At 38.2% G+C, this 16,392-nt stretch overlaps 1 protein-coding gene across 2 annotated transcripts in view; it reads left to right on the plus strand.

The window, feature by feature from the left end:
- Positions 1-16,392, plus strand: part of cfap61 (cilia and flagella associated protein 61) — a 41,234-nt gene that overhangs the window by 10,587 nt on the left and 14,255 nt on the right. For both annotated transcript variants that reach the window (XM_017456773.3, XM_017456772.3), the window contains exons 10-16: positions 627-666; positions 1,264-1,397; positions 2,163-2,274; positions 2,373-2,441; positions 3,196-3,402; positions 3,834-3,962; positions 11,133-11,260. In XM_017456773.3, the coding sequence (XP_017312262.1) occupies positions 627-666; positions 1,264-1,397; positions 2,163-2,274; positions 2,373-2,441; positions 3,196-3,402; positions 3,834-3,962; positions 11,133-11,260 (819 nt within the window). The remainder of the gene's footprint in view (positions 1-626; positions 667-1,263; positions 1,398-2,162; positions 2,275-2,372; positions 2,442-3,195; positions 3,403-3,833; positions 3,963-11,132; positions 11,261-16,392) is intronic.

Consider the following 16,392-nt stretch of genomic DNA (forward strand, 5'->3'; position numbering starts at 1 on the left):
CCCCTATACATTTTTTTAACCTATTTTATTAGCAGTAATAATCTTTTTTAAGAGCTTTATTCCATCTAATTAACATGAGGGTCAATATTACCTGAACATCCACAACAGAATAAGCAAGTCAAGCACATAAAAGTTAATGTAGGAAAAAAGAAATAATTTTAGTCTTACTATAAAATAAAGTAGGTCACTGTGACCTGAAAAGAGTATAAGGGGTGGTGAGTATTTCCCCTGGTGATGCAGTGTATATGGATGGAAACTTTCCTCCCTTTGGCTTTGCTCCAGTGGCTTTTGCTTAAGATCTGTTATGGTGTAAATGGGGGGGGGGGGGGGGGTTGCTCATTGGCTCATGCTGGGTACAGCTTTCTGCCGCTTTACTCCCCAGCTGTTGCAGAATATGGAGTCCGCTTGCTCCCTGCTGAGAGTGAGCATGTAATTAATGAGCCGAATGCTTAAAGTGACAGCGAGGCGAGAGGAGAAGGGTTGAGCGCACAGATTGGCTGGCCACAGACGCTGTAGTTAGCGTCCAACATGGCAAATTTTCACTCTGCTTTCAACAAAGAGACGCTGTGCAATACAACTTTCTGCTCTTTTCCCCCCTCATGCTTTTATTATTCATTCCCTCACAGGGCTGCTGATTGCTTGCCTTATGTTTTTCAACTTTTCCCGGTGAGTACACACTTCCATGCAGTAAAACACGTTCCTACTTAATGTAAAAGACAGAGTCGATCAGCCAAGAATATTTTTGGATTTTTGTAGAAGAAAATGCAACAGCACCACTAATATTTGTAAGAAAAGTACACAGAATGGTATAAAGAAGTGAGACTGGCGCTGATTTCTTTCTAGCCCAGACTGTAGATTCATGCAGCCTATCGGTGGCAGTTGTGTCAGGTGATTACACAGATTGAAATGCCTCTTAGTTTTGATCTCCATTTGGGGAGATATTTTTCAGCCCGCTTCACTGATCAGCGGTAATTGATAAGGTGAGGTGTACTTGAAATACAGTCATAGGTGTAAAGAACCCTACAAATTGCACAAAGAAACACACTCTAGCTGAACTTACAGAATCAATACAAACTGTTGCATTTGTTACTTCCTATTGCATAAATGCTTATATTAAAAAACAGAAACGTGGATTAATTGTCCTTAAGTCACAGTAAAGTAAAATGTTTCATGAGTCTTAAAGACTGGGTACATTATGTATGTGGCTCAGCAGTGTAGGTATAGCTGTTTTATGGGATGTTTCTGTTTGGTCTGGGGAATCAGGAACAAGATTTCTGCATTATATTGGTGCATACACTGGATTCAGATTCCCCTCTGCTCCAGACCTTCATCAGAGCCATGCCACGTGACTGCAGACACCGTGATCTTTACATCTTTCACCGCTCAGGCCTTCTCAAGTAAACATCTACAATTATTCTTTGAAGAAATAAAGGATAGTATATTTTTATTATCATATGATTTACTGTATGTACATGTATAATATGTGGCAAAAGATCAGCCATCGTGCATCATTAATGTACATGTACTGTACATGCAGACAACACATAAATGCAGAACACACAGTACACACTAACGGTGCTGACTCTTCTGCAACAAAAACAATTTACATTTACCCACTCTTACATACAAGTCAGGCAGAACACAGTTCAGTTTCTTTATCTGTACATTCCACAGATATTTTGTATTGCATTAATGACAGTTATAAATAGAGGTCGACCAATAGTGGATTTTACTGATACCGATAAATAAGTTGGGCAGTACCTCTAAATTGATACATCTAAATTGAACCAAAAAGTAACGCTCCAAATAACAAATAAATATAGAGACATCCATAATGAATCAAAAAACACTTCAAATAATACAACAAAATTTGTCAGTGATAGTTTTTATTTCGCCTCTAGAGACCGCTCTCGTTCTGTAGAATGACAGCGGACCCTTCTCAACTGCTCTCGCAACGGACGCAACCAGGAAAAACTATTAGTGTGGATTTTTGCCAATAAGTGATAGTTCCAGCAATTGGTTATCGACGCCAATTAATTGGCAAAACCGATAAAATTGAGCTCTAGATTTAAAGGACCCAAACACAACCGTAATGAAATGGAAATGTACACTAGTTAAAATTGTGTTGTTTTTTAAAAAAATATATATTGTGGTTTTGATAGGACGATAGAGGTGCGTGCTGTGGTTTCTGAAGATAAATCCGCAATTCAGGAACTGGTTCCTCAGCATGAAGACCTGATGGAGGATCTGGATCTATTCCTCCACCAAGACCCAGTTAGTCTTGACTCACATGTGCACACATGATAAAAAAATTAGATATACTGTACAACGCAACACAGTATTCATGAAAGCTTTTATTTTTTCATCGACAGGATGTTCAGGCATTTGTAGCACAGGTTGAAGACCAGATAATCGGTGTGTTGGTCATTAAAAATGAGCAGGTAATTATATCTAATTCATAGGCAGTTTGTAATACTGACCAATTATAGGGATTATATAATTTAATGTTACTGATTATATTATGTAGGATATTATATGGTGCAATATTACACCTCTCAGAAATCAGAAATTAGTTTTGTTGATGGATTTAACCCTTAAAAGTCTGTGATGGCACCCATGTCTCTCCCATGTCTTAGAGACTTAACTTATCTGCAAATAAATGGGGGAAAACCTGCAGCTTCATACTTTAGCATTAAAACAAAAAAAGATGTGCTTTAAGCTCCAACGTAGCACAACAAAAAAGTGTTCGGGAGATCATAAATCCCGCTGCTGCCACAGCCATACATGAAATGGGAACAAAATTGTCCATGTTCTTTGCGTTTGAGGGATGGCATAAACTCTCTCTCACCCACTGTCAATCACAGGGACACTAACCAATCGTGGACAACCGTGAGCTCGTGCATGTGGAAGAGTGCTTTTCTCTATGATGTGGTGCAACAGTTGACTAGCTTCACATGTCTTAGAGGAAGCACGTGTTAGCCTTCACCCTCCCCAGTCTGTTGCTGTCATATGATGGGGAGGGGAAAGCTGGCTGGTGGGTGGGAACTGGCAGGTGACCAGATTGGGTAGAAAATAGGGATATAATTTGTTACATTATAATTGGTTATAATCAATCTCCCCAACACCAAAAAAAACTTGTAGGCAAACTTACAACAGCATTTTTTAGTTTGGTCAAAGTATCATCCTCTCCCTCAGGACATCGAGTACATCCGAGCCAACTACGACATTGAGAACTTTGTGTACTTCAGTCATCACCAGCGTGAAGAACATGGCCGACTGTGCCAGTTTGCCCTGAACCCCATCTTCCAGCATTATGCCAAGCACTTCCTCAAGGAGGCGCTGCGCCTTGCTCACAAATCATGCCTGTACTATCGCGTCTACCCATCTTACCACAGTGACAAGGTTGGTGCAGTGCTGTTTTCCTTAAGCATCTGTCGCTCTCGATCTCTCTGTCTCTCTTTTTTTTTTTCTCTCTCTTTTTTCACTTACTTTCTCAACGGTCAGAAATCAAGTGTTGATGGCTTTGCTCTCCTCTAATGCCATGTTGAGTTCTAGAGAGCTTCACTCTCAATGTTTTCTCTTAATTACTCCAGACACACACAAGCCAGATTGAGGGCTGATGAGGTGTAAATAGAATTATAGTAAACTAACCCAGGAGAAATGGAGGAGGTGAAAAGAGCATGCAAGCTCCTGGTAATACAATATTCAACAGGGCATGAATCCTTTCACATCGCCTTCCTTCAAGACACTTTTGTGAAATTTTCTGCCATCATTATTTCACTATACCTAAGCTGCTGTTTCAATGACAGCTGGGTGCTTTTTGGTTTTTCCAGAGAGTCACTGCCCACTCCCTGACAGCAGTGCTGAGCTGTATGGTACCAGTGCGCCCACGACACCAGATCATCTACCCACTGGAGGATTTGGGCATCAATGCACCTTCCACTTTCATCACCACAGAGCAGGTCAGATACAGCTACAGCACAGCCAAAAGATAGCCCTCAGAGAGGAATAGTGTACACACAGGTCTGAGCTTTTCACAAGCTACTCAGAGTTAGTTTCTCAAATTCTGATGGATGGATGGACGGATGGATGGAGTATTTAAGTGGTCCCTGAGGGAAGTTATGTCACATCAGTACTAGATAGATAGATAGATAGATAGATAGATAGATAGAGCAAAACTGAACAAATTATGAATGAAGAGTAGTCCAAAGGGAGAAACAAACAAAGATCAGTACAAATGAAGACCAATATGGAGGAAGAGCAGAAGGGAAGTTATGAAGGGCAGTACAACTCAAGATCAGTTTGGCTGAAGATCAGTAATGAAGCGCAGTGTGCACTTAGTTTAGAGTCTACTTACAGTTTTAAAAAACAATGTGCATAAAAGAAGTGCCATTCCTCATTCCTGTTTTATCATAACATACTAATACAGAAATCATGTTATGGCTAAATATTCCAGTATTCTGTGATTTTGCAATCGCAGAAATGAATGCAAAATAAATTAAACTCCACAATATTTGTAGGAGCTTGCAATTTTTCAGAATTATCTGCAGATTTGTTCCAAGATCCATAATGTGACATCATCACAAGGCGCCATGTGATGTCATTACAATGCGCGCTCAGGCAAAGCCCACGTCAATTCACATGTGTCGAACGTGAGTACAGCTAAAAGGTGTAATTTACTAATAAACATCACTGTGAAGAACCGTGGAAAACAATTTTTTGCAATTGCAATTTCGTCAGTTCAAGTAGTTTTCCCCACAAAAAAAGCACAACAAACTAAAAAAACCCACGCAAATTGCATCGCAAATTTTGAAAAATGCCACAGCAAAGTCGAGCATTTTTGGCCACAACAATGAAAAAAAACCCTTCGAAATCCTGTATGGACTGAAATAGGAACGAGGGGCAAACAAGCTTAATATAATCCAATAAGAGAAAAGTGAAATAATAGATCAAATGAAGTCGTACATGGGGGATTCCTGGGAAGAACCTGATGAAATCTGCAAACCATCTGAAAATGGGTTAGAACAGGACAATGAGTCCAAGCATGTGGGTAGAATTACTATAAACTATGGCTTGCTAGGAGTGTGCCAAATCCAATTGAAAATATATGGAATGACTTGAAGGTCGCTGAAGGTCGCTGTCTATCAGCAAAAAACAGCTAACCTCTACCAGTTTGAACAGTTCTACAAATAGGAGTGGAGGAAGATCTCCAAATCCCAGAGCCAACCTTTTAGAGAGCTACCCAAACAGACTGCTAGCTGTAGCCGCTGACAAAGATTTCTGACTCTGTGGGTCATATACTTGAAAAATTAGGAAATTTTCGTTCTGTCAATTTAATTAAATTTCCCCTAAATTAAAATGCATTCATGTGGTATGCTGTATTGTTTGGATCAGGGGGGAAAAGTTCCATTTAAATCCATTAAGTTTACCTAATCTGCTGCAAATGTAAAAATGTTATAAGGAGGCATATTCATGTTCTATCTCTAACTGTAGTAAAGGTGATTCTTGCTGGAATTAGTGTAAACAAACATTTTAGTCTACAACATTATTACTATATTACTATAGCCTTATGCTTTCTCATATTGATTTATAACCACATAGTTTCCTTAAAACCTCTCCTTTAATCATTATAAGTGAAAACAGAGACAATGTCTCTGATACATAAGTGTGAACTTCTACAAAGGGGGGAGGAGGCACCGAAAACTTTCAAACAAGAAACTGCAGCTTTCCCAAGCCAGCAGAGGGCGCTGTTGAGCAATCAGAGTTTGGTCAATTTCTGCTTTAATTCTCTTGCAAAATTTGGTCTTTGGTTAGACAATATATGATGATGATGATGTCAAACAAACAAACAAACAAATAAAAATGAGTCTGTGTATTTCTACTGAAGGCTACACAGTTTTAATAAACAGTTTCCCAAACTGAATAATTCAAATCTCACTCTGTTGCCATTTCAATCTCACCCTCCATTTATTGTTTAATTTGTAAGTAGATACCGTGATGTTCTGTAGTGCTGCACAATGAAACATATTTTGATCCTATTTTAACCAACACTTTCCCAGAACTAATTAAGTACAATTGACTGCAAAGTGAATTGGGTATTGTCTGGTATGTAAGGAATAAATTACATGGGGTGTTTTTTTTGTTTTTTTTTTCCATTCAAATATAACCAACGATGGTGTGGTGTGGAGTTACGGTTACTGCCCCAAAGAAATGATAATGAGTGCATTAATATAAACCTACTGTATGGTTTGTGTCACAGCTGGCACTATTGTCAGAGCTGCTGTTACAGACAATTAATCAACCCTTTTTAACCAATCACTGCTTTAACTGTCTGACCAGTCACAGCACACACTGACCACTTTCTATTCTCTGCTTCCCAAACATGCTGAGATTTCACACATGGAACCTCTAAACCATGAGCTCTCCCATATATTCATAACACAGATTTATTTTTACCAAAAAACTATTCAGATATTAGGCACATTTCTTTATTGAAGAAGCATTTTGGAGCGTTTTATTATTCCTGAGGTTTACACACACAAAACTCAAATCAGATACACTATGAAAATGAAGCGTGTAATTCTTTTGTATCATATTAAGACCATTTGCATTTAGATGTAAGTTGACATTATTTATATTTCCTCTTTTGGAAAAAAAAAGCATTTCATTCCTTTAAGTGAGCAGTAAATAATGTTTTTAACTACAATAAGTAGTAACTGCAATAATAATACATTTTAACATACTGTATATTACATAACTTTGATATAAAATCAGTCAAATCAGTAGTATCAGTCAAATCAAGGACCCATGCCAATATGTTGCACAGTATTAAGCACAGAGGCAAAGCTAATAAACATTTGGGGAAGTACACTATGGTGGGGGTACACTTATGATACACTATGAGGCCTATGATTGGTGGCTTACATATTTATATATAGTTAGGAATATAGGTGTATGTGTACTTATAATGTACTTACATAATACCTGTTCGTTTTGTCGATTTAGAGTGATAAAATGTTAAAGTGCAAGAAAAATGGCAGATTTCACAAAATTCAAGAATTGTGTATTATGATCATTATAATTATGATTTTCATTAGCTATTATCATTCAGTCCCAACATACCAAAAAGTGTCACATGGTGTTGTACAGTTATTATGCTATGAATTTTTCATACTGTTTCATGCCTGCTTATAACCGTATTCGGAAAGCCGTTTTGCCAGGGGTTATTTAGTGGTGCAAGTTAATGGAGCAGATGGCCTCAGTGACAGATGGAAGTGGAAAATGTTTACTGCTGGTGTTTAACAGGTAAAACAGCGTTCTTATCCATGCTACATCAGCTGCTCCACCTGCGTATGTTTACCTGCCTGACCCAACAGCAGCTAGCCATGTGTGTATATACTGTATATATATATATATATATGTATATATATATATATATATATATATATATATATATATATATATATATATATATATATATATATAAATACACACACACACACACACACACACACACACACACACACACACACACACATGGCTACTATCTCGCTAAAGCCAAATTCAAATTTCACTTAAAGCAGCAGTTCATCGTATACAATACTTTATTTTATTATTGAGGTAAGTAGGTATTTATCTAAATATGAAAATATGTTTAGATATGCAAACGACAACCTTGCTTATATATAATACCTTACAGCTACCTTTATTCATTTTTTAATGATAAAAATATGTTGAAATTCATTTAAAACTAGCACAAATGTATGACAAACGCTAGCATGTTATGATTTTAAAGTCAGATTTGATTTGAATTTCACTTTCACACTGCAGTTTGCTTAATGGAAACATTTAGCAAAAAAAAAAAAGAAAAAGAAAGAAATTCGTTTAATTTCATTTACTTTTTACCCCAAATCCATCAGTCAGGACATGTTTGGCATATTTAATTTTGCATAGGAGTTACAAGGCTAACATAGCTAACAAGAAAAGAAAGGTGATAGCCTTTAGTTGAGCATATCGTTTGGTATTACCCTTCTGTCATCAGTCTCAAGCCCAAGGTTTGAAAGCAGATTTGTACGTCAGTGAGAATGTTCTGATCAGATTTAATATAGACTTATTCTGTTATTTTCTCAAAAGATCCCGTTGTTCCAAGAGTGTGATTTAGGAATGCACTCTGCACAATTCTAAACTGGAGGCTATAAGCTTTCCTTACTTGTTCGCAACATGAGCATCACAGGTCCACTGTAAATACAGAAGCAAGCTAAACAAATGCACTTGTGTATTAAAAATAATTGTGTAGAGAGTATTGACAGTTTTTCCAACATGAGCACAAATTCCAAAGTACAGTTATATAAGATCTCGGAGGCAGGTTATGACCAGGTGTGATATACCTGCATGTATGTGTATGTGTGTGTGTGTGTGTGTGTGTGTGTGTGTTTGTGTGTATGTGCAATGACATGGTGCATTAGCAGCTCCAAACAAGCTGCTGCTGCTCTTCCACACTCTATCTCCATTAGAAAGCTCCATTTGGTAGCGCAGCAACCGTGGTGTCCAGGCAGCGGCCGAGATAAGAGCATGCCTGCTGGCTTAGCGTTCAGTAAAGCCCTGCGTCCCGCATGCACACGGATTAATCAGGTTTAAAACACCTGTTCACTTTCTTTGTCAACAGCAGATCGGGTTACGGTTTGCCATTATGCCCCACGCTGCTTCTGCATGTCCATGAAGGGACGAAGGGCAGACTGCTGCACCTGCTTTTCTCTTTACCTGCAGAACAAGTACAGTTCGATGTCATTCAGGTTAAGTCAGGATGAATGACCTTTAAGGGATTTTAAATGTAAATCTTTATAAATCCATGCAGTAGATAATCCAATTGTAGATATACAGGGACATTTAGAAAGAGTAAGGAAAGGCTATTATTATTAAGGCTATTACCACCCCGAAGTGGATTATTTTTATATGACTGCATGTCCCTAGTGCTTAGTGCACATCCCTCTTACACCGCAGTGATTCTCCATCGATTACAATTTCTCATTTATTAAAGAACAGCACTTCACATTTTTTTAATCATTTATAGTTATGTTTAATCTTATGGAAATTCTGTGAGATAAGTTATCACTTATGATATAGCAGCTATAAATAGTTGTTCCTTCACCAAAATGTTTTTTCCCCTCTCTCTTCAAGTTAAAAGGCAAAAAAAAAAAAAAAAAAAAAAAAATGTAGCTTGTCATGTAACTGAGAAACTGGAAAGCACAAAGTTATCTTTCCTGAAGACTCTTCTGTGATGGAAAACTTACCAATCATATAAAAGCACTGACACTGGAGACTCCTTCCATAAATGTTAAATTAACGTCTCCTAACAGAAAACTTCACCATATTAATGATTATACATTTTTCTTTGATAAATAGCAACACATTTTCTGAATCAGTTTATTATTACAGTCCGGTTAAATTCTCAAATCTGATTGGTGTGCATTATGTCTGTGTAACCGCACGGCTCAGACAATAGTTCTAGCTGTGACATGAACGATAGGTTCACCAATGTGTTTTCATAATTAATGTATTTTTATTAGCAGCCATTAGCCTAAAAGATTAGCCTAAGAGAGCCTAAACCTAACTAATAACACCCCTCCACTGAAGGTACACCGATCAGCCATGACATTAAAACCACCTGCCTAATATTGCAGCACCAAGACTTTAGCAGCAGATCCTTTAAATCCTGTAAATTGTGAGGGGGGGCCTCCACGGACTGCTGCGCAGCACCATACTCAACAAGCTGCGATGCAATGTGTGTTCTGACACTTTCTATCATAACCAGCATTAACTTTTTCAACAATTTGTGCTATGATAGCTCTTCTGTGGGATCAAACTAGATGGACTAGATGGACCACTTTTGGTAGGTACTAACCACTGCGTACTGGGAACACCCCAGAAGGCTTGGTGTTTTGGAGATGCTCTGACCCAGTCGTCTAACCATCACTATTTGGCCCTTGTTAAAGTCGCTCAGATCCTTACGCTTGCCCATTTTTCCTGCTTCCAACACATCAACTTCAAGAACTGACTGTTTACTTGCTGCCTAACGTATCCCACTCCTCGACAGATGCCATTGTAATGAGATAATCAATGTTATTCACGTCACCTGTCCGTGGTTTTAATGTTATGGCTGATTGGTGTATATGACTAAATATAATGACATTTTCCTCAATAAATAAAACCGATAGAAAAATATCAAAGGTGAAACTTTTGTAGGAGAAAATATTGAAATACTGTATTTAACATAGACAAACGTGTTTGCAGTGTTTCCTTGCAGATGATCAGGAAGTTGATTTTGGAGCGAAACTAACCTTGTGTTTTTTTTCCCCAATTCTCGTCCAGGATTTCAGGCTCCACAAGTCACTTCAATTAGGCCTTCGAAAAGCCCTCAAAACTCAGCCATTGATTACAGGATTTTGCGCAGGAATAAGAGGGTCAATACTGACGAGTGTGCAATCAGTTACATTGCCTTATGTTGTGATGATAAATTGCGTCATCTCTTTTAGTACTTTTCTCTCTTTTTTCTGCGCCCATGCTCAATCAGACAAGGTGTACTACAGGAGCAATCCATCAAATTATCCTTGCATAAGGACCAATTAGAGCTGGAGATTAGGGATGGAAATGATTGGGAGGGTTTGATGGTTTGAATGGATTCAAATGCCACTGGCATATTCTACATGTTAAATCTTTAGAAATCATTGCACTACAGTATGTAACAAGAAAAGCAGAAAGCCTGAGTAGTCTACATCAGTACAGCTCAACAATTTTTGCTCCATTTGTATTACAGAGTGGACCTTTGAAACATTAGGGAATTTCAATATATTACATTTGACAGCTTCTTACTTTTTTTGGTGTGTAAGTGCTTTGTGAAAAGCACGGTATGGACTGGTCCATTCCATTAGACTATAATCATTAGGGACTGGGAGACTCACAAAATGTGTGCAGGTAATCAGTATAGCTTTTAAGGATGCAGTAATTTTTGTTAGCTGGAATTTGTTGGTTAAGTGAAAGATGGTCCGTTGCGGCAATTTAGCTGGCCTTGTTATGCATATGTGCCTTAATAGAGCTGTCACACGCTGTTTCTTACTCCTGTCTGTCTTCCCCAGGTCCCCTACGCACTGAATCACATTAACCGGAAGCTCACGATGGAGCCCAAAGTTAACATCAATGCCAAGATTGTGGTGGTAGGAGCTTCGGACACTGGCTTGGCCTTTCTGGAAGCTCTCGCATTCTGGTAAGGATTATACATAATGAATCAGACAAAGCATGTTTGATGAAGCCACTGGATCAACACAATATTAAGGGAGGTTTATAGCTGTCAGTTTAACATCATGCAAAGCACCTAATTCTAATCCATGTTTGTCTTGAAAGACACAGCAATACTATACTATAAGCTATAATACTAAACTGGAACTCCAGGTTATTAGATATGTTATAAATACAGTATGTATTTGCTACTTTTAACTGATTTAAACTCTGTTGTGTACTTTTACGTTTTTTTTCTTTTTTAATAGACAACATTGTCAGATACTTCAAAATGCCTGCTTGAGATACTGAACAGCTCAAAATAAGGGCTTTGAGGAAAGTCTGTGTTGCATGTTGATAAACCTTTACTTGTTATCAGCACTAACCTCATAGCTCCAGACACCAAACATGTGATAAATTTAAATCAAGCTTTTTATCTTTCTTTCTTTTTTTTTTTTTTGGGTCTGAACTGTCACTTTAAGCTGACGTCTCACTTCAATCAAAAGCAACAAATAATGATAAAGCCCTCAAGAGTGTTCATTATTTTCATCAGAAAGACTAACAGCAAGGTTTTTGTTTTGAGAGAGGAGAGACAACAGCATAGCATGTCATCTTTGGGGTGATTATAATTAGTGGAAGTGACTCCAGGGATTTGGGACACACATTGATTGCCTGAAATATGAGCTTAGAGGCTTATACGCTAATACTCATCTCAACATGGCTTTTTCACCGATGCAATTAGTGCCTCTGTCATGCCCCGAGATTGAGTTGTATTTGTACTTCAAAGCCCGTGATTGTATGCTCAAAGCCTGTGATTAATTTTTTTTCATTGCTTTGACTGTTCATATTGCACAGCAGTGACAATGTATTCTGTTTATTGTCTATTTATTGAAAGATTCCAATCTAGGGAAATTTTTTAGCCGAGAGTCATATAAATGCTTCATGTTTGCACATAACATTCAGCCAAACAAAGGGTGCATTTTAGAGCCGTTATCATTTCCCCAAAAGCAGATAACTACCTGGCAACCAGGGGTCAGCTTGAATGTGTGTGTCTCTATGAGTGTGTGTGTGTGTGTATGTGTGTGTTCACGTTAACTCTTGTGGCATTGGCAGGCTTAGTGGGCATGCAGCTGCTCGAGGTTGGCAGCTTTCGCACGGGTGCTAGCCCTTTAATTAGCTGCTCCACTGTTCTCCTGTCAGGAGATCGGTGTTTGCTGTCACTAATGACTTGACTAATGAGGCAGTTAGTGTCCACTAAAAGTGATGGCGGCTCGGGATGTTTAAGCGAGGGGGCGGCCGAACTCTTATCTCCTAAACCCAAAGCTCCATCCCCCACACTCCCTTGTCCTTGTCCCCTCCTCTCCATCAGTCACTATGAAGGGGTCATGAGCAGTAACAGCATGGACAGATAAAGATTCATGGGTTTCCCCGCTTGTCCTCTGAGCCCCGGAGGTCTGAGCCTGGCCACAATGGTGGCCTGTGTGTCACTGATAAGATGGAAAAAAGCCACAGGATGGTATTGTGCTGAGGAACGGTGACTGTAATGTTTCTGCCCTTCACCTTTACAGCCAAAACTGAGATTAACACAGCAAATCCATTGCTCATTTTTTGAACTTTTGGTGTTTTTTGTTTTCTGTTATTGACGGAGGATTGACACATTAATATGGTTTAAAAAAAAAAAAAGAAACAACTGAACGTCAATTAAGGTTTTCAGTCATCCAAGTCATTTTGAAATGTCAAGCAGTATGTCAAGATGACGTTTAAATTTCATTTTTTGTCAATCCTTATAAGTTCCTTGCATCTTCATTAACCACTTGTTTTGGATCCAGAGTCTGGAGCACAAAGGGGGAATACAATTTGTGATGAGACACCTTTTTATTTCAAGGTGCCATGCACATATTCAACTACTCATTCACGTCTAGTGTGGATCAATTTGATGTCACTTCTGAAAAATGGGTGACAGTTTTTCATTGGAAAAATGAAAAACATGGCTTTTGTATCTTGTTCTTAATATTGTTTGTTTAATTGATTGTATTAATTATTTAAATGTGAGGCAACATTGTAAATTTCTCAAGACTCAAGTTAAGGTTTCTGTATTGACCTGAACATATCTTGGACTTATTGGCATTTGTATTTGGACTTGTTTCAGTCTTGGGCATTGGTTTCGCTAAGTATAATCTTGGACTTGACCCAGAGTTTATAAAAAATAATGCTCATGTTGTCTTTTCTTTTCTCATTCACAGAGTTTGGCAAGAAGTAATTCCTTCTTTTCCACAACATAGTTTAACCATTGGCTCAATGCGTGAATGAAGCCAATTCTTTGAACTAACGGCTTGGCTAAAGTTTTCAGTCTTGATCTTAACACTGATCTTGCTTTCATTTCGATTCGATCTTGACTTGGCTTTGACCCCCTTAAGACCCTCGTTTGACTCGATCTCAGCTAGTCCTGGTTTTTGACTTGTCTTGGACTTGACAATGGTGTTCTTGACTACAGCCCTACTTTTACCTAACAAGCACATCACCTTGTAGCGTTTAAGAGTTAGCTGGGAGAGGTAGATCTACTGCAGGGTTGTCCAATCTTATCCACACAAAAAACAAGTGTGCGTGCAGATTTTCATTTGAACCATGCAGGAGCCACGCCTGATAGTCCATTTAAACACAAGAACAACTGATTAAACAGGTGGAATCAGGTGTGGCTCTTTCTTGGTTAGATTGAAAACCTGCGCCCACACCGGTCCTTTGCAAATAAGATTGGACACCATGAGCTACTGCAAAGAAAGATGAATGCTGACCTAGTTAAAATCACAGAGACTCAGAAATAGGATTGAGATATAGTAACAGAGAATACAGAGTAATTTCATTTTCTGAGCAGTTTATGCTGCACTTGATAAATTACATATAAAAAAATAGGATACACTCACGTCAAAAATATAATCTATAAGTAACTAATCTGATTAAATACTTTTCAGTGTGTCCTTCTCTGATTACAAGTACTTGACATTTGTAATGATATTATATAATCCAGATTACATGTAGTTTGTAACCACCAAACATAGCTGGAACATTAACAACTAAGGTTGTTTCTCCACAATTCATTAACAAAACCTCAGAAAAACACAATAGAACCCATGGCTATAGTTCCAGTTCATTTTCCACCACCCTGAGAGACAAGTGAACGGTCACAGTGGCATCATTATTTGTTCTCTTAATGATGCCATCACTGCGCACAATCACCCCAATTTATGTTCATATACTCATATATCATATTACCTTCATATATCATATTACCTTCACATACATAAAATTCATAGAAGTGTTGTGCTATTTTGATGTTGTGAAAGAAAAGTATAAACTGGCAGTCATCCAAGATGTCCATGATAGGGTCCATGATGCCAATATTAGTGGAGGTTAAACAATAAAGACAATTTTTTACAGCCTTCTTTGCTCATATTTACCAAGGGTGCCAATATTAGTGGAGGGCACTGTATGTGGCAGCAACATGATACAATAAATCATGAAGGTACAGGTCAAGAACTTCAGTGAAGAATGAAGAATAAGTGTGAGATGTTGTGGAGTGAGGAGGTCCTTGTGGATTGTTCGAAATATGCTAGGCATCCAGAGCTCACAAAAGGTTGAGAACCACTGTTTCACACCATTCTGTGTAAACTCTAGATACTGGTCTGTGTGAAAATACCAGGAGATCAGCAATATCTCAAATACTCAGACCATCCTACTGTATCTGGTACCAATATCCATGCACAAGTCACAGAGATCACATTTTTTCCCATTCTAATGTTTGATGTGAACATTAACACAAGCTCTTGACTGTATCTGCATGATTTTATGCATTGTACCACTGCCACACGATTGGCTGATTAGATAACTACATGAATGTGCAGTTGTACAGGTGTTCCTAATAAACTGAATGGTAAGTGTACCTTGAGCATATATACAATAAACCAGCAGCACACGGTCTGGAAACAAACACAGCAAAGTGTTTCCACAAATCAACCCAAACACTAAACCCAAGCCTAGTTCTCCAGCTTTTTTAAAAATATGAACTATTGCAGCTTCGGTAGCAGATCAACTGTTGAGGCATTTATGTCAATTATTTACATGAAGGCAGATAACCGAGAAAGGAAAGAGTATTCAGAATTTCATAGTTGTTTTTTTTTTTTTTTTTACCTTTGCGGATCTGATTAGTGAAATGACAACAAAGCTAGTTAATAAAATAAAGTGAATTATGAAAACAATATTTAAAGATGATTGGACAGTTCAAGACAGACGTCTCATCTGACATCTCATGGTTTTAGTCATAAGTGATAAAAAAAACTAAATTGATGTTCAGCAAAAAGGTAACTGTTGTCATTATTTATCAGTGTTAATTGCTTATCTGGACCTGTAAAAGACAGGAATTTTATGTAACTAGACCTTTAGGAACTTTAGTTAAATACTCCTGATCTAAACCATTCAGGTACCTTTAGACCTAGATTGGAAGCAGATTGAAAAAGTATAGCTTCATTATAGGGGTGCAAAATTTTTTTGTACCTTGTGCAGGCATAAACAATAACAAGGAAATGTCCTTTCATGTTTTTCTTTAAGCAGACATAATATGTGGGGGTGTATCTTATTCTCCAGAAGGAACAGAAAATAGACAATACTAGACAATAAACAGAACTGTTTATTACTGTGTTCTGGTTTGTTATTACTTTGAAGCACCAAGTACAAAGCTTTGTAATGACCAAGATCAGACATCAAAATGGCATGATGTATTGCCAGACACAATAACTGTATGTTTTGAGGGACGTTGCCCCCATACATCAAATAACACTATAGTGCTGGTGTGCTGTCTTCCTGTCTGCCCCAATCGCTCAGAAAAGCCTCTAATCCAGAGCAGAGGTCTGAGAGCAGTGTGTTCCTGTGTCCAGTTTTTGTGTCTCAGATCAGCACTGATGATCTCCAGGCCTGCAGAGCCGCACACACACACTGCGATAATGTCACCCTTGCGCACACAACAGTCCATTTACATGACAAGGGACCTTTTTACACTCCTGAGGGTAAACGTGGCCCCGGGGAGGGGGACTAAACACGCAGCGGAGGGTAAAAAAAAAGAGAAAACAA

Source organism: Ictalurus punctatus, chromosome 25, assembly GCF_001660625.3.
Source record: "Ictalurus punctatus breed USDA103 chromosome 25, Coco_2.0, whole genome shotgun sequence".
Lineage (NCBI taxonomy): Eukaryota > Metazoa > Chordata > Actinopteri > Siluriformes > Ictaluridae > Ictalurus > Ictalurus punctatus.